This window comes from Oncorhynchus keta, chromosome 5 (genome assembly GCF_023373465.1).
Source record: "Oncorhynchus keta strain PuntledgeMale-10-30-2019 chromosome 5, Oket_V2, whole genome shotgun sequence".
In the NCBI taxonomy this organism is placed as follows: Eukaryota; Metazoa; Chordata; class Actinopteri; order Salmoniformes; family Salmonidae; genus Oncorhynchus; species Oncorhynchus keta.
Window position 1 is genome coordinate 17,353,158 of NC_068425.1, and position 27,348 is coordinate 17,380,505.

The following is a 27,348-nucleotide window of genomic DNA, read 5'->3' on the forward strand; positions in this document are numbered from 1 at the left end:
TACTTAAATTGAAGCAGATGGGGTACCTTATACAAACATGAATTTCACAAGCATTTAGGCCTACAATCATGAGTCTACGGGGATGGTTAATGATGGAGTTATTGGCCACAACCAATACTACATAATAATGTCGTTTTATATCGAGAGATAGTCCTGTAAAATAAACTGTTTACTTACTGCTATTTGTCTCCATCTGCTGTTGAAGGTCACATACGGACTATTTCTTTAGTGACAGCCCACTTCAGTGACATGCTCATGCTTTCACGCCCCAGTCTGGCTGTAATTTGAGCGCCAGAGGCAATACGGATTTTGCAGAAACTGGCAGCCACGTCACCGCCACAGGTCTGACAAACTTTCCCAGCCCTTTGCGGAAAGTGCTGCAGAGGAATCCCTGTGCAGAATATCTAGAATGAACGTTTATGAGCATTTATAGTGATTTCCAAAGAACAAGAGGACATAACATTTGGGAACATTGGAGTTATTATATATTTTTTTAGAGGAGTATCATTTTACATACGTTATTGTTTTGACATCGACTGAAGACTACATTGAGGCCTCATTCTTACAGACTTGTACCAATATTTCGGCTCTTTCTTTTTGGAATACCAAAACAGCACTATGAATATCTTCCGTCTAGCCGGTGACGTGTCACATATCGTTGCTATCATCATTCTATTAGTGAAGATATGGAGGTCCAAATCCTGTGCTGGTATGTTGACAGTGGGATTATTTCATATGCACTTGTTTATAGGGAAGTCTAGCTGTAAATTATTGATTGACTTGCTCATTCAGAGGCCTAATATCTGTTTAACAAACTTGGGGACACATTGCCTGACGACTCAAACCTCTATGTTCGCTAAATAGGCCTACTTCGTTTTTGAGAAGAAACTAACATCCATGGTAGCCAGGCAAGTAATGCATCTGGCCATCTCAGTTGGGAAGTTGACCTCACACTCTTAGTACTGGTCTGAAAAACTCACGTCATGTCATGCACTCAGCAGTTAATTTGTTCCTTTGTTGCAACAATGACTACAATTGTTTAGAGTTAATCAATTTGTCTTGTCTACGTGGACGCACAATAATGTTACGTGGCAAAGAGTTCAGTCTAACCATATTTGCTTTAGGGAGTCGCACCCTGGTCTGCTTTCTACCTCAGATATCCGTATTGATGATGTTTTGCCATCCCCAGGTCATGAAATTAAATGGTTGCCTATTTTTTATTTAACTAGGCAAGTCAGTTGAGAACAAATTCGTGTTTACAATGACGGCCTAGGAACAGTGGGATAACTGCCTTGTTCGGGGTCAGAACGATACATTCTTTTTACCTTGTCAGCTCAGGGATTCGATCTAGCAACCTTTCCTACTGGCCCAACGCTCTAACCACTAGGCTACCTGCTGCACCATACATGCGATTAATGACTGTTGTGTGTTTCTGCAGGTATTTCTGGGAAGTCTCAGGTGCTTTTTGCATTAGTCTTCACTACAAGATACTTGGACCTGTTCACGAGCCTAATCTCCATCTACAACACAGTTATGAAGGTGAGGTAGACAATAGTATCCTACAAAGAAGCCAGCCAATCAATTAGTTGTGTTCTAACCTAAACTCCTTCCCTCTGTCTTGTGTGCTCAGGTGGTGTTCCTGGCTTTGGCATATGCCACTGTGTACCTGATCTACATGCGCTTCAGGAGCACCTTCAACTCAGAGAGTGACTCATTCCGTGTTGAGTTCCTGCTTGTGCCTGTGGCTGGGCTTTCCTTCCTGGAAAACTATGCATTTGCCCCACTGGAGGTAAATGTGCCAGGTTCAATACTTACTGAACATACAGGTAACTGCCAAAATAAAGGAAACACCAACATAAAGTGTCTTAACAGGGCGTTGGGCCACCACGAGCCGCCTCGGCATAGATTCTACAAGTGTCTGGAACTCTATTAGAGGGATGCGACGCCATTCTTCCACAATAAATTCTGTCATTTGGTGTTTTGTCGATGGTGGTGGAAAATGCATCTGAGGCACCGCTCCAGAATCTCTCATAAGTGTTCAATTGTGTTGCGGTCTGGTGACTGAGACACACACACCCTTTAAACCTCTACTCAAGTCATTGAGAGCTCTTCTAGCCATGATAGCCAAAATAATGGGCAACTGGGCATTTTTATACATGACCCTAAGCATGAGGAGATGGCTAATTGCCCCGGCTTTAAAAATACTTTGTATCCCTCATTTACTCAAGCATTTCCTTTATTTTGTTAGTTACCTATATCATTTAATGAGCTATTCTATCATGTCATGGTATAGATAATGTAAATGAGGGGCAACTAAAACTCCAAATATTTGCTTTTGTGGAATATTGGCCTAGAAGTCTCAACTGCATATCTTTGGTGCACAGATCCTGTGGACCTTCTCCATCTACCTGGAGTCGGTGGCCATCTTGCCCCAGCTCTTCATGATCACCAAGACCGGCGAGGCAGAGTCCATCACCACCCACTACCTGTTCTTCCTGGGTCTCTACCGAGCCCTGTACCTGGCCAACTGGGTGTGGCGTTACCACACCGAGGGCTTCTTTGACCAGATTGCTGTGGTGTCCGGTGTGGTGCAGACGATTTTCTACTGTGACTTCTTCTACCTTTACGTTACCAGGGGTAAGTATGAGCCAGAGAGGGATTTTGACTTTGTATTGTATTTCTAGTACATATTTCATCCCATTTCCCTTTCCCTCTTTGCCTCTGTCCCTCTCCAGTGCTCAGAGGAAGTGGAAAGATGTCCCTGCCCATGCCCATCTAAAGAGAGTCAGTGCTGTTTTAAGTGACAGTTGAGCAGTTCAGTAACTGAAAGCACCTCTGCCCTCCAATTATACTTAGTAATGGACTACAGTCTGCAGTGTCACAGTACCCCCTGTATACCCTGGGGGGTATATACTGTACCCAGAGGGCAACCGTCGTGATGTTGGTACCTGGTGTGTTTGTTGGTGTGCTTTTCCCTAGACTAAAATGACCAAAGAACTTTGTCCTATGTTTTTGTGCATGAGTGTGTGGAACTGAATGTTAATGGGAATTGAGTAAATTGAATACTGTGGGAATTTTCTTTTTTATTATACTTTTTTTCATGGAGGCAGATATTGTCCCTCTTCAATTAGTCCAATGGAGTTTGTGCCTTATTTTTCCTTTTCTAGTAAATGGCATAGTTTGAACGTCTTATTACATCAGAATGGTGTAAACATTGTATATATGTGAGACATTTGTTCTGCTTTCCTGTCTTTTTACCATTTCTACATATAACAGTGACCAACCTTCAAGGCTTCCATTGTTTCACCAAGCAGAGTTCATTGGGAGTCTTGTATTTAAGCTGCTCTGGGTGATATTTGCCATCTGTATCAAGAGTTGTGCTATGTTCTTCCCTTTCTGATAATAAGTCCATGGAGATGCCATACAGAACCCACTGTCATGTATGTAACTCTTATATCCGTCCACTTCTTGACTGAACCAAGGTTCTTCTTAAATACGTTGTATTCTGTACTTTGATTTTTACCAGTCATTTCCATTCCTTTAATATTATTGCATTTCATTAAGCAGAACGAATACACATTTGTGTGATGTCACAGTTCAAACTAAATATATTTTCTATGCGATGAGGCATCAACCGTTATTTCTCACTAACTAGAGTTCATTCATATCTCAACATTTATTGACTACATTTTTAGACCAGGATTACAATGGCAAATGCAGATGAATGCTTCAACAAAATGGAAAGGTACTTGCACTAAGTGTCTTGGTACTACTAAATGTGTATATGGGCCTTTTACAGCTGTGGCACCCATGTTGTAATGAGCAACATTTTAATACAAAGAACCTTCACCATTTGTAAATCAGGTCCGTAAAAGGTATATTTACTGGTTCTTCGTGTTGATTACTTTAAATTGTGTTTCATCACTACAGGATGTTTACTCCTGCATACTCACACTAGCGATTCACACCATTTAAAAAAAATTCACAGCACACTTCACTTTTCTATTGAGTATTCGATAATGAATGCCTGTTTACTCCCGCGGCACTATGACAACGTGGTCAAATATAATCACTTCCTCAACTGTCAGGGCTGGGCTTCTACTAAGGATGATGGTGGCAGTTCCATTACACTGGTATTACACTGCATTTTGTATTCTACCAACTCTTATTCACTTTCTGATCATTTACCTCCGTGTGTTAGTGCATTAATAGCTTCATCAACTATGACTGTCAATGGAAGAAAGTGCATCGACGCTCTTTAGCAAGCCTGCCTTATGAAGTCATTGTGAGGATTTTTCAGAGAACACTTGCACTTCAGAGACAGAAAAAAATAGACGGGTTATTTAAGACCCTCATCTTCTACCTGATAACCCAGCACCATACAGTGAATAATAGTGGATATTAAGTCCCCGTCAGTGTAGGAGAGTTTTGCGGTGTTTGTAAAGCACTTTACTTCCCTCTCTCACAGCTCCTCCCACCACTTTGGCAGCTGATGTGATTGACAGCGGTGTGGTAGCCAAAGCTGCTGCCCTCTCTATCGCCTTAACCTTTTTCACTGCTTTCCCTTTCCCTTTGCTTGTTACTCCAGCTCCCTCTGCCGCCCCCTTCCCCAGGGCAGACACCAGCTCACACCAGAACAACTTCTCTGCCTTCTTTCTGGCTGCCTCTTCCTCTCTTCTCTCCTCCTCTTCCCTCCTTCTCATTCTCTCTGCCTCCGGTCCCTGAGGCTCTGGCCCTGTCTTCACCCCATCCTCCTCCTGCTTCAATGGAGTCATCCTTCTCTCTCCCAGAATTGCCTCCTGGTACATCTCGTTGGTGTAGAAGCCACCTCCGTTCTGCGTCACCATCTTGTCTATCTTCTCCAGGAGCTCTGTGACCTGAGTGCAGTCTGTTATCTTGTTGCTGTTGTTGAAGACATGGTAGCCCCCCTGACATCTACTCACAAACTCCTGGAGCTCCTGGCTCTCCTTCAGGAAGTCTTCCATGCTTTTTCCCTGTAGATGGTCACCCCAGGTGAACAGTACTACTGTGTATCTGAGGACTCCTGGTCCAAAAGTGGCCTTGACCCACTCTAGGGCATCCCGCTCCTCCTGAGTGAACCTGCCAGGCTGAAGGGTCACCAGGAAGGAGTGGGGGCCAGGGGCGGACAGCAGCACACAGCGGCCTGCCTCAGCTGTCACCTCCTGAGGGGAGAGGCGCGTGTCGAAGAACCCTGGGGTGTCGACCACAGTGAGGTTCCTCCCAGCCACAGCTCCACTCTGTCTGTCACACTGACCAGTTACAGAACATGAAGAGATGTCCACCCGGAATGCCTGCCTCCCTAGGATGGTGTTACCAGAAGAGCTTCTCCCTGCGCCTGTCTTCCCCACCAGTACCATCCTCAGCGCCCCACTGTCAGGCTCCGGTGATGCTTCACATGCTGTGACACAAATTACAGTCATTTATACTGACCTAACCAATCTAAAAGTGTAACCTACATTGAAAGTACTATCTGACAGAGGCCTAATGTTGTCCTATTATCACCCACATAATATGTAGATCTATTATATTTATAATGGTTGGGGGCTGAGATGTATTTAGCCTACATTACAGATTTCTGAGTGCTGCTGTTTATTTTCGGTGGAAGCTGTTAAAAAGCTATACAAGCTATACAAACGGCATATTTTTTGATGCGCAATGGAAAATCTACCTGCTAGCAACAACGACAGTAGGCTATTACTGTTTCAATAGTCTCTCACCCAGATTCGAGGCAGCACATTCCAATGACGCCATCTCCACTGTCCCACGTGAGTTAGCCATGGCGAAAACGGCTGCAACTATGGATTATCCGTCGAAAACCTAATATGCACTGAAATAAGTGGGTCCTGTCTTCGGTTGCGTTACTTGCATATATTACCAGCACCTCCTCATTCTTATTGAGAAATTAAATATATTTGTATCCATGTCCTTTTTCTTTTCACCCGTTTGTATCTACGATGCAATGCTGCAGAGTCAGACCATGATGTCATTGTGATAATGCGCATGTAACAGTATAGCTTCCGTCCCTCTCCTCCGCACACGCGACCAGCCTGCGCTGACTAACTGACACTGTAAGCTTCTGTGGTCAGTTCTTTGATCCTACACTGTCAACTTGCCGTTCATGCTTACATTTTGTTTTTCGCATATAGGGTGAATTCGGAAAGTGTGGGACGTCATATAAACTGGGGCAGCTTTGTCCTGAAGGGGTTTATTTCTTGGTCTAACAAAACTATTACTAAACTATTACTACTAGACTATTACTACTAGACTATTACTACTAGACTATTATTACTAGACTATTACTACTAGACTATTACTACTAGACTATTACTACTAGACTATTATTACTAAACTATTATTACTAAACTATTATTACTAGGCACTTGCAGAGAAATCAAATTATCGAAATCATATCACTTAATTTATAAACATGTCATAAATAATTGCACTGTGCCAAACTGTAAATATGCGTACTAGTACTTTGCGGGTTGACTCCAGTGGAGGCTGCTGTTGGGAGGATGGCTCATTATAATGGAACAAATGGAATCGCATCAAACACTTAGAAACCATGTGTTTGATACCCTTCCAACTATTCCTCTCCAGCTATTACCCAGAGCCCGCCCTCCCCAATTAAGGTGCCACCCCCCTCCTGTGGTTGACTAACCCGCCATCCCCAACATTTTATCTGTCAACAGGACCCTGGACAGGACTGACTGGTACGGACGTGCCCCTGGGGCAAGATTGAACAGAGACAAGACAAAAGCCCAATTTCTCAAACCATGGGCAGGTACTGGGGGTAAAGTTTGACCGGGAGGGAGGAGAAAGCAGCAACTGGAGTGGGATCCTGGGGACTGTACGACAGAGACTGGGTTTTTGGGGACTTCGACAGCTGACTTGTGAGGGCAAGGTTTTAATCATCAAAGCTGTGATTTTACCTGTGCTGCTGTTATTCAGTTCTGTTTATATCCACCCACGAACAACACTTTTAGCTCTGGAACGGATGCTGTTTCACTTCCTGTGGGGAAGCATGTGGGAGAGGCTGAAGAGGGAGGTGGTCAAGAGACCCAGGTCCAAGGGTGGGAAAGGCTTGCCTGACCTCTACTTGTTCCTGGGAAGCCACTATAAAGCGTTATATCTCTCTCTTGCTACGTCCCCGGTCAACAACAAGACCCAGGCTCTCGCAAAATTCTGTCTGGGATCTTACCTCAGGACCCTGAGGCTGATCCCAGTTGACCTTCGAGCCCCGGTCTCCTTCCTGCTCCCCACACACCACGTCCAGCTCCAAACGTTTCTGGTAGCGAAACGAGTAGAGACCACCCCCCAGGCCGTGGCCATGGTAGCCACGGAAGCCCTGGGGTGGTACAGAAGAAAGGGGGCCTCGACCCCGGGCAAAGGGTCTGTAATGGTGTGGGGAATGTTTTCCTGGCAAACGTTAGGTCCCATGATACCAACTGAGGAACGTTTCCATGCCCCAAAGAATTCCCTTTTCTGGAAGTCCGACCCAGTAATAGATGGGTGTACCTAATAAACTGACCACTGAGTGTATATTTCCACACTGTGACATTGGAATAATACTGTGAAAATTATGATGATGCCCTTTTAGTGTATGAGCTGCTTGAAAAGATCGCCTGAAATTTCTGCCTGTTTTGGTGGGGTGGAGTTTTGGTCTTCCATGTTGACATCACTGTGTGGTAAATTAGTTAATAGACCAATAAGAAAGAGAGTTCCAAACATCTCTGCCAATAACATCTTATTTTCCTTTTTCCTCTTCCCACTCAGACCACTCCCAGACAGTCCGAGCAAAATTCTTGCTTAAGAAAATCTCCTTCGTTTTTGTTATTTTTTTTACTATTTTAATTGAAAAAAAAAATCACAGTAAGGTACTTAATTGTTACCAAGAAATGATTTGAAATTGAGATAAAAATGGCTGCATTGGACCTTTAATATTGGCATTTTGAATTGATATCCTCGCACATATCTTCACCTTAATACCCAGTTGGCCTGTGTAACCTTCTCAAATACACACACGTTTCTGAAAAGGAAAATGTAAAAAAAGATAACTAACTTTCGTCTTAGAAATAAAATGTGGAACAACACAAATACAGCAGAAAATATTTGATTTGGTCATTTCATAAAGATAAACCATTCAACTGATTTTACTGTAGACTAGTGTCACGCCCTGACCATAGAGATCCTTTTATTTCTCTATTTGGTTAGGTCAGGGTGTGACTTGGGTGGGCAATCTAGTTTTTCGTTTCTAGGTTGGCCTAGTATGGTTCCCAATCAGAGGCAGCTGTCTATCGTTGTCTCTGATTGGGGGATCATATTTAGGCAGCCTTTTTTCCACCTGTTGTGTTTGGGATCTTGTTTTTTTAATGTAGCCTTTTTGCAGTCCAAAGCTGCACATTCGTTTTGTTACTCTTTATTGTTTTGTTGCTGGTTCACATTAATAAACATGATGAACGCCTTCCACGCTGCACCTTGGTCCAATCCTTCCAACAATGTTCGTTGCAACTAGCTTGTTGTGTATTATAAGGACCAAAGTGCAACAGGTTAATAGAGCACAATACGGTAAAGAGTATTTTACATTGAACAAAAGAGAATAGCAGTTGTGGATATAGACAATCATACATCAATTCAGTTGAATACAAGTTGCAACAGGGAGACATCTCGCATACAGAAGCACAGAACATGTCTATCGGGCCTCTTGGAGACAGGCCTTTTATATCACCACTGGAACAACTACAGAGAGTCAGATAATGGGATGAGGAAACAACCATGAATATCCCACCGTTTGCCAAACTCTCTTAAAGGCACTGAAAGGATATTAAGAATTAGTTGAGAATTGGTTGTCAAATTCTTCGAGAGGCACGATGAGTAAGTGCAATGTATTTCGGTGTAATGTTCAGTTCTAATAATATCTGGATACATCAGGATGCCTGGTTAGAGGAGTTCTCCCACTCAACCTGGCTCCTGGCTGGCATGCTGCCCCCCCTGTTGCCAGCATGTATCATAGTGTCCTCTGTAGGTAAATCCCAGCTCTGGGCAGGTGTGGTCCTCACAATGGGAAGAGGGGCAGATGTGGCCAGCCCGTCTAAATGACCTGAGAAAAGTGTGTCTGCACAGGTTCTGTCTCCTAAACTAAGGCCTGCTGTCAGTGAGTTCGTATCATGATGCACATCAGAGAGAGAGCAACCCTTAGGTCCCCTCATCAAGTCAGAGTTTAGTCCAAAGAAAGCCTCGCTTTCACCGACTCCAAGACTTAAACTGTCAAGCATATCCATCCTCCCAGGTACAGGGTCCTCCTCCCTCTCTTCATCTATCAGACTCAGTGTGGGGAAGATGATGTCCAGCTCTGGTAGAGGTGGGATCACATCACTGACAAAACTGTGAGGATACTCCAGTTCTCCACTGTAGGCAGCTGGCAGGTTCACAATGTCATGATCTGCCACTTCTGTTTGGGCCATAATGTTATGATATACCACTTCTGATTGGGCCACAATGTCGAATCCAACTCCTGACTGATCCAGGCTGTTGAACACCACAACAGGATGTTGGGCACTGAGGTCCACGGGGTACCCCCCTTTGCTAGCCCCCTCAATTAAACCCACAGCCTTTTCATGGACCCCCGGGATACATATTGGCTCAGAAATCCCACTGCTGACACCAACATCTGTAACAGTACAGGTAATGCTCTCTAGAGGCAGTGGGAGGTGAGGGCCAACAGAAAGGAGAGTTAGTTACATCAAACAGACAAAAGAAGTGACTGAATATTATTTTCTTCTCACCCTGCCTCCTTTCTAATGCTCTAATCAAAGACAGTGAATAAATACATTTACTATATCTACTACATTAACAAGTCACCTGATATTTTCTTTTGAGGGAGTATGCGCTGGGGCCAGACTCTGGTGGTAGGCCTGTCATCCTCCTCATCGTCTGGGCGGGCAGGTGGGTCTCCTCCCATGACCAGGCCCAGAGGCACCGCCCCCACCCACTGTTTAGAGCGGACACACTGCAGGACATCCATGATCCACCGGGCCTCACGCCACACCACCTCAAGACTCTAAACAGGGCAAAGGGACAGAGAGGCAAGGGGGCTCATTCCCTCTCATACACACATACTGTCCTCCTTTGATATCTATTTCATTACTCTCTATGGGTAGTCTACCTGTGAGAGCTGAGTGATGTGACCAAGGCGGTCTCTGGCCTCCTGCACCTCCTTCGTGTCCAAAGCTTCTCTCAAAGCCTGCTGGGACAGATGAGTGTCCAGCTCCAACCGAACCCAGACCTGACAGTACTGAGACAGGAAGTCTTGCTCGTATGTCCAGAAGTGCACTGTGAGACGGGAGGATTAGACAAAAATTTAAGCTCACCACCACTGACAGTTTACTCTGAGCAAAAACATAAATGCCATGACACGTCTTATATTCTCTATGTTGTCCATGAACCTTTCCCTCAACGTCAATTAGCAGCTAACCGATCGCTGCAGCTGTACATAGTCCATCGGTAAATAGCCCACCCAATTTACCTACCTCATCCCCATACTCTTTTGCACACCAGTATCTCTACCAGCACATGACCATCTGATCATTTATCACTCCAGTGTTAATCTGTTAAATTGTAATTATTTGCCTACCTCCTCATGCCTTTTGCACACAATGTATATAGACTCTTTAAAAAAAAATTCTACTGTGTTATTGACTTGTTTATTGTTTACTCCATGTGTAACTCTGTGTTGTTGTCTGTTCACACTGCTATGCTTTATCTTGGCCAGGTCGCAGTTGTAAATGAGAACTTGTTCTCAACTAGCCTACCAGGTTAAATAAAGGTGAAATATATATATATATTTTAAAATGAGACCAAGGAGCTAATCATGGACTACATGAAACGGGGGGCGAGCACACACTCATCGACATCGAGACAGGGCTGTGTAGCAGGTCTGGATCTTTAAGTTCCTCGGTGTCCAAATCACTAAGGACTTAAAATGGTCCACACACACACACAAACAGTCGTGAAGAAGGCACGACAGAGCCTCTTGTCCCTCGGGAGGTTGAAATCATCAAAAAGTTCTACAACTGCACCATTGAGAGCATCTCGACTGGCTGCATCACTGCTTGGTATGGCAACTGCACCGACGTCGACCACATGGCACTACAAAGGGTGGTGTGGAAAGCCCAGAACATCACTGGGGCTGAGCTCCCTGCCACCCAGGACCTCTATATCAGGCGGTGTGAAAGGACGGCCCAGAAAATTGTTAAAGACTCCAGCCACCCCAAAGACTGTTCTCTCTACTTCCGCAAGGAAAGCACACACACACATAACATGCACATACATTCATACTAACTCCACACACACACACACACACGCACACACACACACGAACAATCATCAAATACACTGCTGCTACTCTGTTTATCATATGTCCCGATGCCTAGTCACCTTACCCCTATACATATCTAACCCTCCCACTCCAGTATCCCTGCACATTGTAAATAAGGTATTGGCACTGACCCTGGAACTGATCCTGTATTTAGCTTACTTACTTTCTCGTATTATTCTTATTTCTATTTCTGCATTTTTGTTCTACTTTACTTGGTATAACATTTTGTATAGTACTACTAATATTGATTACTGCATTGATGGGAAAGAGCAAACAAGAAAGACATTTTACTGTACTTGTGCGTGTGACACTAAATACTTGAAACTTAAACCCAACCCTGGCACCAATACATACCCAGCTCAAAGATCTGCAGTGGCATTGTGAGGCCTGTCTCCTTGGTGCCCACTAGGGGCCAGTAGCTAGAACTGAAGTCTTCACTAGGGGGCAGCAGGAGCAGCATGGACATCTTATCCCCAAACTGCAGCAGCTCCTGAGTGTAAACACCATACTGATACGCCTGTAGGAGAGGAGAGCAGGGAGAAAGAAGTGGTGATCAGAGGATGAGGACAAGAGGTGAAGAATATCGAGAGAGAGAAATAGCAAAAAGAAAATAATAGAGAGAGAAGACAAGAGGAGGTAAGAGAGGTAGGTGTATTACATGAAACAGTATAACATTCAAATGAGATCTAAAAGCATGTGAGTTGGAGAGTAAGTGAAACCATGGTTACCCTGTAGAGGGGGATGTTGAGCTTTGTCAACAGGAGAGTGACAGCGGCCCTGAGTGACCTCACAAAGTCCCCCAGCCCAGAGCTGTCCATCGAGGTCTCATCCTCACCCTCTGTGTCCTCATTGGCTGTTAACATGTTGTGGCTTTGTAACCACGCCCATTCATCTCTAAAACAAAAATGCAGCCCAAGACACATCACAAGGAACTATCATTAGCAATGATCTCATCTGACCAGTCAGTCATCCTTAAAAACACTAGACAAACATTGAGGACACAATTCATTCTAAGTATTATACAGTATACTATTTCATCATCAGCTATACCAGGTCAGAACAGTTTAAAAGTCTGTCTGTACGTGGCAGTGCATACTGAACTCAGTGGTAAGCTCAGTGGTAGTATGTTATCTGTGTTACCGGGACACATGGGGAATATGGCGCACTCTGGCGTGGCATAGCAGGTTGGGCAGCCTCTGGGGCACTAGCACCCTGATCTGCTCCACTGTGCTGCACAGCTTCAAGATGCCCACGTACAGGCCCGGCTGGGCCCACTGGACACTGCGTCTGTGGAAGGACAGCTTCTCCTGGTGAGGGACACAGAGAAAGGCATCGTTGTATTAGCACAATAAGAAGACTTACTACTGTATATAACCACGAGCACACAGTGTCCCAGCCAGGAAGGATCACCTTGAGCTGCTCTGTGAGGGTGTCCATGGCAGTAGGCTCTGGGAGTAGAGGGGTCCTGCTCCGGTTCTTCTCCAGCCAGGCCAGGGGGACCCAGTGGAGAGGGAGGTCCGGGGGTTTTGTGTGGGCCGCACAATCCTTCACTGTCACCAGCAGGACATTACCCTGCCTGTCCTTCAGAGGCTCATAGTACACCTGCCCCAAGTCTACTGTCCCCAGAGAGGACTGCAGAGAGAGGCAGGGAAGGAGAGAGGGAGAAAAGTATGAAATTGAAATTGAAATTAAAATGAAAATAAAGAGTGAAAAGGAAAGTCAACAAGAAACAGGCATTGGAAGAGAAAGCTCAAAGAAAATGTTGTCTCTTCATCTTTGCTAGGTGCTTGATAGATGAGAAGGCAATGTACAGTGACCTATCAGTGTACAATATCCTTTTTTTCACCTGTAGTTGTGCTACAGCCTGCAAGATATTGTGCCTGTTCTGAAGTAGTGATGAAGAGGAAGAGAGAGCGGAGGAGAGGGCCTGCTGGAGCCAGGGCACCTGTTGCCACGCACAGGACAACTATAAGAAAGAGAGAGAGGGATAGAAAGATAGAAAATATACAATGTAACTTTGGAACATATATTTCACACAGGTATACCTACCAATGTCTTCAATTAGATTGACAGCTAACCTTGGCAAACCAAAGGAAGTCCTGAGAGACGGAGGTGGAGCAGCACTGGATCTCCACCAATGGGAGCTGGTCATCTGCTGTGACCAGGATTTTTTCCTTTCTGTAGAACACAGTTGCCAGGTATACACCCCTAACAATGAGACAAAGAGGAAGAACAGAGGAGAGAATAAGATTAGTTTCATCCTAATGAGGGAAGACAGAAAATAAATGAATAGAGAGGTAGGTGCAATAAAGGGAGGGCGGAAAGGGACTGAAACTCTTGCTTGAAGAGGAGGGGATGTACTGAGGGAACAGAGACAGAGTGGGATCTTTCTCCAAATGTAACCATGGGTGAGGTTAGTGGCAGAGATACAGAGCTGTTGGGTGAGGAGCATTGCTATCTCACCTCTGTAGGAGACGGACAAACTTGGTGGCAGACTGGAAGAGCAGCTTCAGGCTGCGAGACATAGACAGGCGCTTACTGGGGCTCTGGGGCTTGCAGGTCTCTATGGGCCACAGGACAAAGGAATGAGACATTCAGACATGAAGGACCATGTGAAAGAGCCAGAGTATTATTTTGAGTGACTGATACTGTTTACATTCTCATGTATTATACAGGTATTGAATGTACAAGGATGTTTATCTGACACAAATAATTTGAATAGTATATTCATTCCCCTTGTATGAGAGGCAGAACTGAGATGTTGTATCTATGTTATGGTTCAAGTACACTACCTATACAGTATCCCTTGTAGTGTGGCTCTCTGGTCTGCTCCAACAGTCTCCGGACTAGAGCCTCCTTGTTCCTGCTTGGAGTTTTCACTCCCATACACTCCCTCCAGCCTGCAGAGGGACACAGCCCACCAGCGTTCACTGGTATTCATTGTGGAGTCATATGATCCAAGGTCAGCTGTTGGTATTTGGGGAGCTGCTTCTTGATCTGTGATTATGGGCAACTTCTACACAGAGCATTGATGATAATAGAGAATATCAGAAAGCTCTTTTGTCTGGCTGTCTGCAGTTCCATTTACTCACTGGAGGGGGCAGCACTGACTGGGCTGGAGCTCTGAGCCGGGCCCCATCCCTTCACATTGTAGGCGGTCACTCTCACAAAGTAGTGCATTCCCTAAGAGACCAATACATTATCATCATGACTTAACCCTACGAACAGGCAGACCAGGGCAAATAACTTTACATCGTAGTTGTTCATTTCTGCAGGTAACAGAGAGTTGAGGTTATGTGCCTCCTAGCCTCAGGGTGTTCCGGTTTAGGAGATGTGACCAGGGTCGTGTGTGTCTTACTGCCGTGAGTCCTGTGATGCTGTGGATGGGGGTCTTAGTGTCGATCACCTGGGCTGAGCCAAGTATACTCTTGAAGTTGGCAGAGTTGCTCCATTCCACTGTAGGAGGTGACAGGAAGAGAGACACGGATGTATCTATGATATTGAGGACTGAGTGGTAATTGCAATAGTGATTAGAGATGGAGTAGTAGAACCCCACCTCTGTAGCGGGTGATCAATCCAGTGGCGATACCGTTTGGCTCTCGAATGGACACAAACAGGGAAGAGGCACTGGTCACAAACAGTGACACACTACTGGGTGGGCCAGGGAGGTCTAGAGGACACAGAGAGATGGAGAGACACACTGACAGTAAACACAGACTTGGAGTAAAAAGTACATAACATAAACGAATCAATGAGACTGACTTGAGTGCATCATACTTGTCCTTCATCACCCCTGACCCCTAGCCTCTGACCTGTGTGGTGGAAGCTCTCCCTCATCCTGCAGTACAGCTGCTGCCGCAGACTCCAGAGGTGGAGCTGCCTCTGTATGTCGGCCTGCACATGTGGCCCCGCCCCTGCTCCACCCAGTAGCTCCTCCCTCCTGTCCTCCACCTGCCTGTCGGCCAACCTCACCAGGGCATCCAGCTTGCAGAACCACTCTGCTGGAAGACACACTGAGAGAAAGGGAGGGAGGGAGGGATATATCATTGTTAACACAGTGTGGGAACAAGATAGAGTGAAAGGGTGACAGGAATTATATCTGTAAACATTCCATTTAAACATCATTCACTAGTAGTCACTACCCCAAAATAATAATGTCTTAATGTACTGGATGATCCATTGTTTGTGTGAAATGTGTACAACTGTTACTTGACCATCTCTTGATTGCACTGATTCAATCTACGTCACTGTGCAAGACTCACAGACGGGGTTGTGTCTGGCTCCTGCCTTTGTCAACACGTGCAGCAGAGGGGAGTTCTGGGTTAGAGCAGCCACGTCCAGAGGTACCAGGCCCTGCTCACTCACTCTGTTTACACCTTTCTCCCTCTCTCTTTCCCAGTCCTTCTCTTTCTTCTCTTTATCCCGTCCTCCTCCTCCGCCACACACTCTGTCCCTGCATAGCAGGCTCTGCACCGCCAGGGTGTCCTCCTTCTCCACCGCCTCCCACAGGTTCTGATACTAACACAAGGGAAGGAGAGGGGGATTGAGTGAGAAATGAGAAACAGACACATGGAGGGATACAGGGTAAGAGGGTACATCGTCATGGGCAGGGCAGAAAAATGCAGGAAGAAAATGTTACTTTAGATGATAGTATGGAACAACAATATAAGACAATTCTCAAAGATAAAACACCCTAAATGGATCCAAAATGCACTTTCTCTCAGGATAATATATAATAATAATATAATATAATATAATAATAATAATAATACATGCCATTTAGCTGACGCTTTTATCCAAAGCGACTTACAGTCATGTGTGCATACATTCTACGTATGGGTGGTCCCGGGAATCGAACCCACTACCCTGGCGTTACAAGCGCCATGCTCTACCAACTGAGCCACAGAAGAACCACTAAGATGTCTTACTGTGTGAGTGGCCTTGCATGGATGTTTCGGCATGTCTGCCTCTCCGGAAAAAGAGGACTCTCCGCCCCTCAGCCTGACCGACAGGTTTCTGTAGATGCGTTTAGGCAAAACGGGACCCAGAGAGCGCCGCCGCTGTGGCGGGTTTCTCACCGACACAGACATACAATAGATGGCACACACACAATTGGTAGAGAGTGTGCACAGCGGGATACGGGAGTTACAGGGTTGGAACAAAAGAGAAGTAGGTGGATGGATGATGGAGAGGTCACAGAGAGACAGCGTCAAGAGAGGAACGGTACACGGGGAGGGAGAGGGGGAAGAAGGGAGGATGAAGGGGGTGTGAAACAGGAAGAGGTGCATTAGAGGACTAGAATGGAGTGATACAGTAGGAATAAGATGAGGGAGGGAAAAATAGATTTAAACAAAAAACAAAAAACAGAACAAAGTCAGTCTTACTGTCATCTTACCAGCTGGTAAAAGGTTGCAGAAATGTATCACTACTTATGGGAGCCTGGGTTGAGTTGAGCAGCACTGCGTGTGGGTGGATAAGTGGATCAAAGTTACAGTGCCTGAGCAGAGCAGATGGAAAATGCCTCACAGAAGTTAGAATATCTCACTCTTCTCTCCTTTGTTCCCACTTTCTAGTCTAATGCCTTATGGCTTTTCTTCCTACTCAATGGAGTCTCTGCACAAAGCAATCTCACCATCAATCTAATGAACTGAGGAAAGGAAGTCTACAGAGTGCACGGTAAACGCTATTACACTGAGTGCTCCTGAGATCAGACATGTCATACGTATAGAACCATTTATCTGCCCTCTCATTTGCCTTTATCGTGTCTTACATTAGTGATGGATAATTGTCTATTCCTCTTCACCTCTTTTCAGACAGGAAAAACCAGCAGCATTGTGTCCTGAACAGTTCACTGTCTTCATAATCCAGCTGCACACTTTCCTTCCGAAAGCCCCCCGAGACCTTTTTGTTGCTTTGAACAAAATGCTCTCTTTCACTTTTATTTTCTCTCCTCAGTCACTACACTCTCTTCCATCCTCTCTCTCTCTCTTCTGCCCTTTTTCAACTCCTCAGCTTTCCACTTACTTCCATCTACATCATAGTGTTATTCAGACACAAAATACATCCCTGGCAAGAGATGCCATGACTCCATCTCTCTGTCATCACTCCTTTTCCCTCACCCATTTCCCCTCAACCATCATTCTAATGGAAATGAAAGCCACATTCAATCTTCATGTCTGTATGACCATGTTCTGATTGGCCTACTAACTGTTAGCTTGTTAGCACAGGCCTGCTAACCGTCTGAATCACCGCGTCCCAAACACTCACCGGAGTTGGAGACTTTTATCTCCCTCACCAACTTCAAACATCTGCTATCTGAGCAGCAAACCGATCACTGCAGCTGTACATAGTCTATCGGCAAATAGCCCACCCATTTTTACCTACCTCATCCCCATACTGTTTTTATTTATTTACTTTTCTGCTCTTTTGCACACCAATATCTCTACCTGTACATGACCATCTGATCATTTATCACTCCAGTGTTAATCTGCAAAATTGTAATTATTCGCCTACCTCCTCATGCCTTTTGCACACAATGTATATAGACTCCCCTTTTTTTCTTCCTATTGTGTTATTGACTTGTTAATGGTTTACTCCATGTGTAACTCTGTGTTGTCTGTTCACACTGCTATGCTTTATCTTGGCCAGGTCGCAGTTGTAAATGAGAACTTGTTCTCAACTAGCCTACCTGGTTAAATAAAGGTAAAATTAAAATAAAATTAAAATAAAAAAACTACGTTGTGTCTCCTAGAGAAAAGGAAAACTCCCTAAGCTTGTACTGGTACTGTGGCACTTTCCTGTGGCCACGAAGGCGCCTGGTGTCCCCAGCTGGCATTCTGTACCTTTTATATGCCCACTTGTGACATAACAATCCCTCACTCCTCTTACCACCTGCACTGCCTGTTCACGCATAGGGAAAAGATAAGGGTGAGACCTCACTGTTATTGGTAGATTCAGTTCTATTGTTTGTTCATTGTGCATTTCATCTCTTATGGAAAGTGTCGATCTGTATCTGTGAAACTGGTTTAGTGAAGAGATTATTGTCTATGCTGTATGGAGGTGCCAACAGATGCCAATCACTGGACAAAAAGACTTCATGGAAACAACAATTGACATTCAGTAATTTGAGTTGATATTGATGCTCCAATTAAATAGCATTAACATATTTGTATGCAGATTATGTAATTATTATAAATGTATTCCATTCTGTTGTGGCTTTTTTGTAGGCCTAAGCATTTGCTTGATAACAGACAAAGCAATGTTTCACAGTAAGTCAATACAGAAATATCCTATGACTCATACCTGGCATCAGGAAGTGATGCTGTTACTCGAAAGAAACGCAATAATTGCGTGAACCAAATAAGGAAACGTTGGAAGATTCTGTATACATACAGATAATGAATGAAACACCCCTGAAACATTACACAAGCATCTGACAGCAGCCAAACCGCAAATGCAACAGTTATGCCAATGTAATAAATGCACATTGTTTGAGTTAATGAAAGTTTAGAAAATGATCCAACTAGAATAGAATGCACAACATCATATTCAGCATGCACATAGAATACAAACGAATTTACAAACAGTGTCAAATTAAAAATGAGTTTAAAAATAAAGAACATTTTATACCCTATTGCAATAATCTAATCGAATCCTATGGCTCCTGTAATAACCTGGTTTTGTGTTGTATTATGAATTATTAGGCAGGTAAATATGTTAGATTAAAAGTATACAAAACAATACCTTCCGTAGATGTAAGCCCCTGCTTCCCCTTGTCACATACACCACAATCACCACGAAAGCGTCAATTAAAAGTAAAGAAATGAATCCTAAAATGAAGATAGCAATCGGAATTCACTCATCCCTCTCAATCCGGTTAATCCACTTTCATGAATTTTCCCTTCTCACCGTCAAGCGAACCTGCTCCGGACGCTCAACATACAATCTGGTACCTCGCGCCCCTCCCATCTCTCTCTTTCACACATGCTGAGGCTTACATTCACGGACCAATTCAGAATTCACATGATTATACAGCTAGATGGAATATGGTAGATAAAGTAGTGGCTCCAAATCAATAGGCTAATGTTAATAGATTCTTCAGTCACTTTGCATCAATAACCTAATTGGCAAATGTAAGCCTATTACACAATGTGAAATAAGTAGCTAATTCAATGATAAAATGTTATTGTGCACCTGTTCTACAGAACTATCCATGCATTACATTCTGAATTCTTATTTTTGCCTCCACATTACAGTTTTTTCCAACTGCTTACACAAGTTTTCAAAACTCTCCTTTTTTTCAAAACTCTACACACAATTCCCAAAACTGCACACACAAAATGCAAAATGCCCCACATCTCCTTCAAAATGTAACACTGCATTCAAAATGCCATAAATGCCATAAATGCCATAAACACATGTCAGAGTGAAGCATTTGCATCAAATGGCAAACACTGCTTTCATAATAGTAGATTTTTGGATATACCATGTAAACACTGTTGTTCTAAATCTAAAGCTCTTTGGTCTTTCATAGGCTTATATCTACATTTCAATACAATGTTCTACAGTGAAAGTAATCTGCTGAGAGGGGTAACAAGTACACTGTAAACACCAATGCAATGTAGAAACAGAAAATATTTATTAGGCCAAACATTACTGTTGTATACAGTAGCATACAACAAAACCATAAACATATGTAAACCAAAAGTATATTCTTTAGAATACAGTAAAGAACACAATTGTGTGTGTGGGGTCCCGGGGGAGGGGGGGGGGAGGGGGGGTTAGTCACCAGTGCTAAACTAGTGCTTCACCTCTTCTCCGGCCTCTTCTCCGGCCTCTTCTCCGGCCTGAGTCTGGCCACAATACTTCGTCCACATCACAAGATACGTTTTCTCTTGCCAAACATCGAAGGGAAGTATCTCCTAGCATGGCGTATCCAACCTTGCACAGAGGCAACCTCTATGTCCCCACATGAGTCCTCCATTGCCTGGAGAAGTGGCATGCGGGCATAGGGTTGGCGATCATACACTTTCCAGCGCCAGGCTGAGAATAATTCCTCTATGGGATTTAGAAAAGGTGAATATGGGGGTAGATACAAAACTACAAATTGTGGATGGGTGGCAAACCAGTTTTGGACCAGAACAGCCCGGTGAAAACTAATATTGTCCCATAAAACCACAAATCTAGCAGGCTCCTGATCTGGATCAGGGACAACCATTGTGTAAATTGCATCCAGAAAAGTGAGCATATGGCCGGTGTTGTACGGACCCAGTGTGGCATTGTGATGGAGGACCCCGTTTTGAGTGATGGCAGCCCACATAGTTACATTACCCCCACGCTGTCCAGGGACATTGGTAATTGCCCTCTGTCCTATTACATTTCTTCCACGGCGCCTGGTTTTGGTGAGGTTGAAGCCAACCTCATCCACATAAATAAATTCATGGCGAATTACATGGGCATCCAGCTCCAATACTCTCTGTAACAGACTAAATGACATACAGATGAGTAAATATGGTATGTCTGAAGTACTGGAAGTAGTGTTGCATACATACCTCTACAAAGTCATGTCGCATATTGTTGACTGTCAGAGTTTCTCTCAAATGGCACCTTGTAAAGTTGTTTCATCGTCACTCGGTGCTGTTGGAGGATGTGTTGTATGGTCGACAGGCTTACAGCATTGATGTTGTTAAATATGGTGTCATTATTCAAGATATGCTCTCTTATCTCTCGAATCCTAATTGCATTGTTGGCCAAAACCATATTTATAATTGCAGTCTCTTGTACATCTGTAAACAAGAGTCCTCGTCTTTGCCTTTCCACTCTGTATAGAATTCAAACACAGTATGTGTTCAGCATAGGAACTGTAAACAATGTACAAAAAAATGTAGTACAGCATGATAACCAACCTCATTCATTCAATGCAGTGCAGTAAATGGATGGCTTGGAGTTACAAATGTTTATGCAATACTATGCAGTCATACGTATTTTACAGTACATTACTGTAATGCTAAAATAGTCATTAGATAGTTGCATACCTGTTCTCATTTCTGAAGGTTTGAATTATGGACGCCACTGTAAATCGACTCAAGTTGGGTTGGACTCTCAGTCCAGCCTCTCTCATGGTCAAACCGGGGTTGATCACATGATCAACTAGTGTTGCCCTAATCTCATCAGAGATGGCTCTCCTTCCTTCTCTTCTTTGCCCTCGTCCTCTTCTTCCTCTTCCTCTCCCTCCTACTCCTCTTGCTCTCTGTCCATTGTTGGCATCCATTGTTCAAAACAGGTAATCTGACCTTTGACCTATTTATAGGCCTATACTACAGTAAAGCAGTGATTGGTTAGTGATCAGTTAAGCTATTAGTGTTTGCACATGTGAGGAGTGTGTGTGTGACCTAGTGAATAAGTGTAGCATTTTGATTGGTTGTGTTTGGAAAAGGAAAGCAAGTCACTTCCTGTTAGATTTTTGTGTTTTAAGTAGAGAATTGTGTGTAGTGTTTTGAAAAAAGTGTTTTATGCAATTGACAACTGAGTCAAAGGCTGAGAAATAGCTTATGGTTTTGGATATTTGGTGTGTAGTTTTGCACTTTGAGTGAGAGGTTTCAAAAATCGTGTGACAAGAAAATATTTTGTGTGTAAGCAGTTGGAAAAAACTGTAATCATTCAGTCTTTTTGGGCTGGTGGTCACAGACCTATGGTGTCTCTAAGCAACGTCAGTCTTGTTTGTCATTTCGACAGGAAGCTGAGCATCACACAGACTGAGACACACACTGTGACATGATTCAGAGCAACAGCGCACGGCCCTTGTGTATGAAGATGAATGATGATATGAACATCTGAAGAAATGCAGAACCCAGCTTCCAAGACCTTGGCCTGTGCAGATCAGAGCACTCAGATCAAAGCAAACGAGAGATTATGATTTTGTTGTAGGTCCAACCCCCCTCTTCCCCCCCACCCTTCCATCACCTTGACATGAGTCAGATCACTAACTCGCTCTGGTCCAGGGAGTTACGTGCGGCTGAGCCTGCCATTATAACAGGCCACCAGCAGTGCAGTGGGCTTGTGTTGGCCAAAAACGTATTTCATTCCTGGCCTCAAGATTGCCACAGGCAGTGCACTTGTTTTTGATCGCAGGTTCAAATTCGGCTTGAAATAAAGATACTATTTTCTGTGGCATATGCAGATTTATCCCCCGCCTCAAACCAGGCTGGCCATCGAATGCAGCGCTTCTGTTGGCTATATACCAAGGGCATAAGACACTTACTTACTGGTTAGAGTTAGATATAATGAAGTGATTTCATTGGTTGAGACCGAAATGAGCCTTGCTGTCACAGTTTTGCCGCGAACATCAGTAGCTAGTTAACGTTAGCTACATGACTTTCTTTAGAGAAGGTTCAATCTCTGACTTCTCTAGCTACTTGGCTAGACTTGATCGCATTGTTTGTAATAACATTATTTAGCGGCAGTTAGTTATTTAAGACCACGTTAACCTATTCATTTTGACCCATTATCTGGCAGTTTGAATAAAACTAGCAAATTATCTCTGGTGACAGTCAGCTAGCTAGCTAAGCTAAAGTTAGCGAGCAACCGCGATAGGAAAGGCAAGAAGGTAGGTTACAATACATTTACTTTAGATACATTGAAATATGATCAGTTACACAATAAAACAGACCATTCTGGTCTGCATTGATTTTCAGGGTGAAATGACGAGCGTGGACGTGATTTATGAAAAGATTCACTTCAGGCACGATCCGAAATTGTCTGTTCAGTGTTCGCATGGGTCACCCGGACCAGGGCGGCTTGTTGATCTGCGTCGCTTGTGTCATTGAGATGATGGAAAGCAACAACGTTGCGGTATGATATCTAAATATAGATGTTTTAAAAATTAACCACATATTGGTATTTCTGCTACAACAGCTAACATGAGCTGCCATCAACCCTTATAGGCACTTGGCTACCCGTGTGGTTCCATCATGTGAGTGTCCAGGGTATCTTGAAAGGCGCAAAGAAAATGTATTATTATTATAATGACATCTCTTGTCCTTCAATAGTCTGTGAGAAAGTCTGTGGCGCTGTCAGGGATCAGTGGGGTCCTGAAGAGCTGTCCTGGGGCTCTGAAGGAGCTGCTTACTGCAGGACCACAGGGTCTGTCTGCATTTCACAGCATCTTTACTGGGTAAGAAAGATAGGCACACGCACACACACAATCAAACAAAGCCTTGCTTTATCTCTGACTTTATTTGACTCTGTTTTCCGTACAGGGATGCTTCACACAGTAGAGGACTCAGCCACTCTGGAGGCCATACAGGGTAAGAGGAGAGCTTAAATGGCCTGATTATACACACGGCGGTTTGAGAATGCTCACTCTTTACTGACTAATTCATAATATCTTTGTACTATTGTCTCAACTTGTACCTCATGTCACCACATTCTATAGCATGACCAGGTTCATTGGCTCTCATAGTCTGGGTTGAAGAGAGATATGGGTTGTTGAGTGCCTCAGCAGAATTGTTCATTAGAGTGTTGCTGGTTATGGAACCGCACAGGACCACTGTGTTGGAGCGCTAACAAAATCACTGTGTGCACTGTGCCACAATTTGTTTTCAAAACCGTGTCAATTGAGCACCATGAATAATGCTATGATAAGTCTCTCTCTCTCTCTCTCTCTCTCTCTCTCTCTCTCTCTCTCTCTCTCTCTCTCTCTCTCTCTCTCTCTCTCTCTCTCTGTCTTGGTTCAGTGCTGGTACAGCTGCTCTTGGAGTTACAGAGTGAACAGTATGTGTGCTACATCCTGGATGAGATAGACACACAAGTGAGTAATATCACACATACAGGTCTATCACTGCCTCTGTTCCAAATTCACTCAGAATCAGAAATAAAGAGACAGGAATAAATGGCAGATATAATCTCATGCCTACCCATCGGTTGTACACTAAGCTTGTTGATAGACTTGGATTTTCCACTGTTTTGGTCATCACTTTATTGGCTTTGTCTGTTAATATTAACATGTTTCTCTCAGTCCAACACTCCTTTACACCAGCAGATGACACACACACACACACACACACACACACACACACACACACACACACACACACACACACACACACACACACACACACACACACACACACACACACACACACACACACAATCCAACATCAGTTGGGTAAAGCCAGCTTGTTTGGTAAACAGTTGAAATGTTGGCTCTGTAGTCTGTGTTGTTGTGTCACCTTGGGAAACAGTAGAAACTCTAGTGTAAGCAGCAGGTGGTAGGGCTGACTGTAGGGTTGACTGGGGATGATAACAGCGTGCTGAGGTGTGTACAAGTCCTGTCACACTACCAGGAAGAAACTTGATTAGATTCAAACGATGGAATAAAGAAGTTGGTGCACCTTTGTTACTGGAGGGAATGGAAGGGTTGTGGACTAGCTGTCATTGACAGACGGACAGGAATGAAGTCATACTGTACTTTAGGAATAGATTGATTTGGTTGGTATGAATTTATACACAAAAGTGTGTGAAAATGATTGTCGAGCCTCCTCTCTGTCCCACGTCCAGCTGTGTGACCAGTCCAGTGTGAGGGGTTTCCTGCCCACCTTCACCTTCTTGGGGAAGCTGGTAGATGTTGTTCCTTCCCTGCCACAGAGCCTGGCCTCCAGCCATAGTGAGACAGTGTACCTCCACCATCTCTCACTAAGCTCTCATGAAAATAATCTCCATCTCCTTTGTGCTACCTATTGTGTGTCTACCTTCGTTCACCCTCAATGCGTTCTCTGCCTTGTTTCTTTTACCACCATTACCTGTGTGATGACCAGGTACATGGTCCATTAGTCATTTGTATCTTAACTTAGGTCAGGTGGGGCTGGCATATTATTGAGAGGTTTTAGCCTGTTTGGTGGTGAGCTGTGTGTTATTGTAAATTTGCGTGTACTGGTTTTATAGTTTGGCCGTGGCTACGAATACTGTGTTTTTGCCCCCTGCACCGGCCTGCACCAGCCGGTGCACCGGCCTGCACCGACCGGTGCACCGGCCTGCACCGACCCTCTGGAAACCTCTTAATCAAAGCTCAGGATGTTATTTTACACACACATGTTTTCTACATAGCTGCTGCTCACACTCCACCTCCCTTCACGTTTCTCTCTGTACTCACCCTATGAAACCAGATGTAGCCGATGTCGCTGCCTCATATTCTTGAATAGCTGAAATAAAAACCACGCAGTTGCACTAGCAGGACGCAGTCCCCACACATTACATTGGAGCAATCTGTGTTTTGTGTGATGTAGGCTCATCTTTATAGTTCAAATCAAATCAAAGTGTATTTGTCACGTGCGCCGAATACAACAGGTGTAGGTAGACCTTACAGTGAAATGCTTACTTACAGTCTCTAACCAATAGTGCAAAAAAAGGTATTAGGTGAACAATAGGTCCTCCTTTTCCTGTAGTCCACAATCATCTCCTTAGTCTTGGTTACGTTGAGGGATAGGTTGTTATTCTGGCACCACCTGGCCAGGTCTCTGACCTCCTCCCTATAGGCTGTCTCGTCTTTGTCTGTGTTCAGGCCTATTACTGTTGTGTCGTCTGCAAACTTAATGATGGTGTTGTAGTCGTGCCTGGCCATGCAGTCGTGGGTGTTGCCACTTAGTTTCTGCCATATCAAAGCCACCAGCCAGAGTTGCTGAAAAGAACACTACTACATTGACTGCCTGTCTGCCTCCTGCTCTTCCTCCTGCTGTCTGCCTCCTGCTGTCTGCCTCCTGCTGTCTTCCTCCTTCTGTCTGCCTCCTGCTGTCTGCCTCCTGCTATAGCCAATGTTTGCAATAATGATGAAAATGGAACATTAATTGGACTGCGTGTCTGTGTCTTGCTTGTATTTGATATGCTGCCTATATAGCTGCATGTATAACTCCCCACTTGAGTTTTGAATTGGGGCAAAAAACAATTAGCTTTTTAACTACACACAAGGCCCTATAACTGCTATTTAGTCTCTCAGTGATCATGTTAGTATCCTACCGCATGAGTAAGCTACCTACAGCTGTTCCACGTCTGGGCACCCGAACGATCTAGACAGCCGAGCTCATATCCCGACCGGTAACCAGAGTCTGAAAATGAACTCTCCCATTTTCATCGCCCAGTGCCTCGGATGCTTATGTTTGCAATACTGTGACAACAGCTATTTACATGTTGCACAAAGAATACATGATCAACATGTTTGTACAAACGTGGTGTTTGTACAAACATGTTGATCATGTATTCTTTGTGCAACATGTAAATAGCTGTATGTAGCCTAATTCCCACCCTGAAAAAATACAATGAAATTGCGCTTATGCTTAATAACCTACTGGGGTATGGAATGCAATAGTTGTAACATGTCGACCATGTCTTCTGTGTACAACGTTCATCGGAGACCATGGGGGCGGGGGAAGCGGCAGCGGAGCACTGAGCAGCAGCCAATCAAGAAGGGGGGAGCGGCAGTGTGCGAAGCACTGAGCAACAGCTACGTAGGTAGCAGAGTGTGCAGGAGCTACATCAAATAAAACAATCCTACAAATGAGCAGAAATCTCTTTTATATTTAGCCATGGAACTTTCGGGTTCCAGAAAATCTGGAACAGCAGCCGCTCCGTAATAGTTTTGTGTGTGTGTGTGTGTGTGTGTGTGTGTGTGTGTGTGTGTGTGTGTGTGTGTGTGTGTGTGTGTGTGTGTGTGTGTGTGTGTGTGTGTGTGTGTGTGTGTGTGTGTGTGTGTGTGTGTGTGCGTGCGTGCGTGCGTGCGTGCGTGCGTGCGTGCGTGCGTGCGTGCGTGCGTGCGTGCGTGTGTGTGTGGACATTGTCAGTGTTTCACTATTTTGTCTAAGCAGCGCGGTGTCATGAGTCCATGTGGACTGTCGCTATTGACGGTGCCTGCCTGTCAGCGAGCTCACGCCTCCCAGCTGATACACAGGCACTGAGGCCCT

The 27,348-nt window shown here is 44.4% G+C and overlaps 3 protein-coding genes and 1 long non-coding RNA gene across 9 annotated transcripts in view; 2 read left to right on the top strand and 2 right to left on the bottom strand.

Annotated features, from left to right (window-relative positions):
- Window positions 1-284: 284 nt before the first annotated feature.
- LOC118371894 (ER lumen protein-retaining receptor 3-like) lies at window positions 285-3,623 on the top strand. The gene is made up of 5 exons (XM_035757538.2): window positions 285-709; window positions 1,439-1,539; window positions 1,631-1,789; window positions 2,385-2,637; window positions 2,736-3,623. The coding sequence occupies exons 1-5, from the start codon at window positions 619-621 to the stop codon at window positions 2,777-2,779; spliced, it is 648 nt and encodes a 215-aa protein (XP_035613431.1). The 5' UTR covers window positions 285-618; the 3' UTR covers window positions 2,780-3,623.
- A 144-nt stretch (window positions 3,624-3,767) lies between these two features.
- On the bottom strand, window positions 3,768-6,774 carry LOC118371893 (GTPase IMAP family member 7-like). The gene is made up of 2 exons (XM_035757537.2): window positions 5,739-6,774; window positions 3,768-5,419 (listed from the first exon to the last, which is right to left on the bottom strand). Exons 1-2 carry the CDS (start codon window positions 5,797-5,799, stop codon window positions 4,413-4,415), a joined length of 1,068 nt encoding a protein of 355 aa, XP_035613430.2. The 5' UTR covers window positions 5,800-6,774; the 3' UTR covers window positions 3,768-4,412.
- Window positions 6,775-7,816: 1,042 nt separating this feature from the next.
- On the bottom strand, window positions 7,817-19,330 carry LOC118371891 (ankyrin repeat and fibronectin type-III domain-containing protein 1-like). 2 transcript variants are annotated; one of them, XM_052518874.1, is made up of 18 exons: window positions 19,142-19,330; window positions 16,327-16,693; window positions 15,661-15,916; window positions 15,211-15,411; window positions 14,955-15,068; window positions 14,757-14,854; window positions 14,491-14,581; window positions 14,191-14,298; window positions 13,862-13,961; window positions 13,477-13,606; window positions 13,245-13,364; window positions 12,809-13,030; window positions 12,539-12,705; window positions 12,127-12,292; window positions 11,753-11,915; window positions 10,187-10,353; window positions 9,883-10,081; window positions 7,817-9,715 (listed from the first exon to the last, which is right to left on the bottom strand). In XM_052518874.1, exons 2-18 carry the CDS (start codon window positions 16,684-16,686, stop codon window positions 8,949-8,951), a joined length of 3,429 nt encoding a protein of 1,142 aa, XP_052374834.1. In that variant the 5' UTR covers window positions 16,687-16,693; window positions 19,142-19,330; the 3' UTR covers window positions 7,817-8,948. The 2 variants fall into 2 exon arrangements, with proteins under 2 accessions (XP_052374834.1, XP_052374835.1); XM_052518875.1 differs by having other exon boundaries at window positions 17,169-19,330.
- A 3,413-nt stretch (window positions 19,331-22,743) lies between these two features.
- The window catches only part of LOC118371890 (uncharacterized), a 6,196-nt gene continuing 1,591 nt past the window's right edge, over window positions 22,744-27,348 (top strand). For all 5 annotated transcript variants that reach the window (XR_008136561.1, XR_008136563.1, XR_008136564.1 and 2 more), the window contains exons 1-5: window positions 22,744-23,003; window positions 23,092-23,248; window positions 23,446-23,570; window positions 23,656-23,703; window positions 24,133-24,206. This is a non-coding gene — a long non-coding RNA (uncharacterized LOC118371890). The remainder of the gene's footprint in view (window positions 23,004-23,091; window positions 23,249-23,445; window positions 23,571-23,655; window positions 23,704-24,132; window positions 24,207-27,348) is intronic.

What these genes read in the sequence shown, in the direction of transcription:
- LOC118371893 (XM_035757537.2), bottom strand. Translation starts at nt 5,799, where the DNA reads ATGGCTAACTCACGTGGGACAGTGGAGATGGCGTCATTGGAATGTGCT. An exon ending in ATGTGCTGCCTCGAATCTGG is followed by an intron (nt 5,420 to 5,738) that starts GTGAGAGACTAT and finishes TTTGTGTCACAG; the next exon opens with CATGTGAAGCATCACCGGAG.
- LOC118371894 (XM_035757538.2), top strand. Translation starts at nt 619, where the DNA reads ATGAATATCTTCCGTCTAGCCGGTGACGTGTCACATATCGTTGCTATC. An exon ending in TCTACAACACAGTTATGAAG is followed by an intron (nt 1,540 to 1,630) that starts GTGAGGTAGACA and finishes TTGTGTGCTCAG; the next exon opens with GTGGTGTTCCTGGCTTTGGC. An exon ending in CTACCTTTACGTTACCAGGG is followed by an intron (nt 2,638 to 2,735) that starts GTAAGTATGAGC and finishes GTCCCTCTCCAG; the next exon opens with TGCTCAGAGGAAGTGGAAAG.
- LOC118371891 (XM_052518874.1), bottom strand. Translation starts at nt 16,686, where the DNA reads ATGCACCTCTTCCTGTTTCACACCCCCTTCATCCTCCCTTCTTCCCCC. An exon ending in AGGCTGTAGCACAACTACAG is followed by an intron (nt 13,031 to 13,244) that starts GTGAAAAAAAGG and finishes CTCTCTCTGCAG; the next exon opens with TCCTCTCTGGGGACAGTAGA. An exon ending in ACATCACTCAGCTCTCACAG is followed by an intron (nt 10,082 to 10,186) that starts GTAGACTACCCA and finishes TGCCCTGTTTAG; the next exon opens with AGTCTTGAGGTGGTGTGGCG.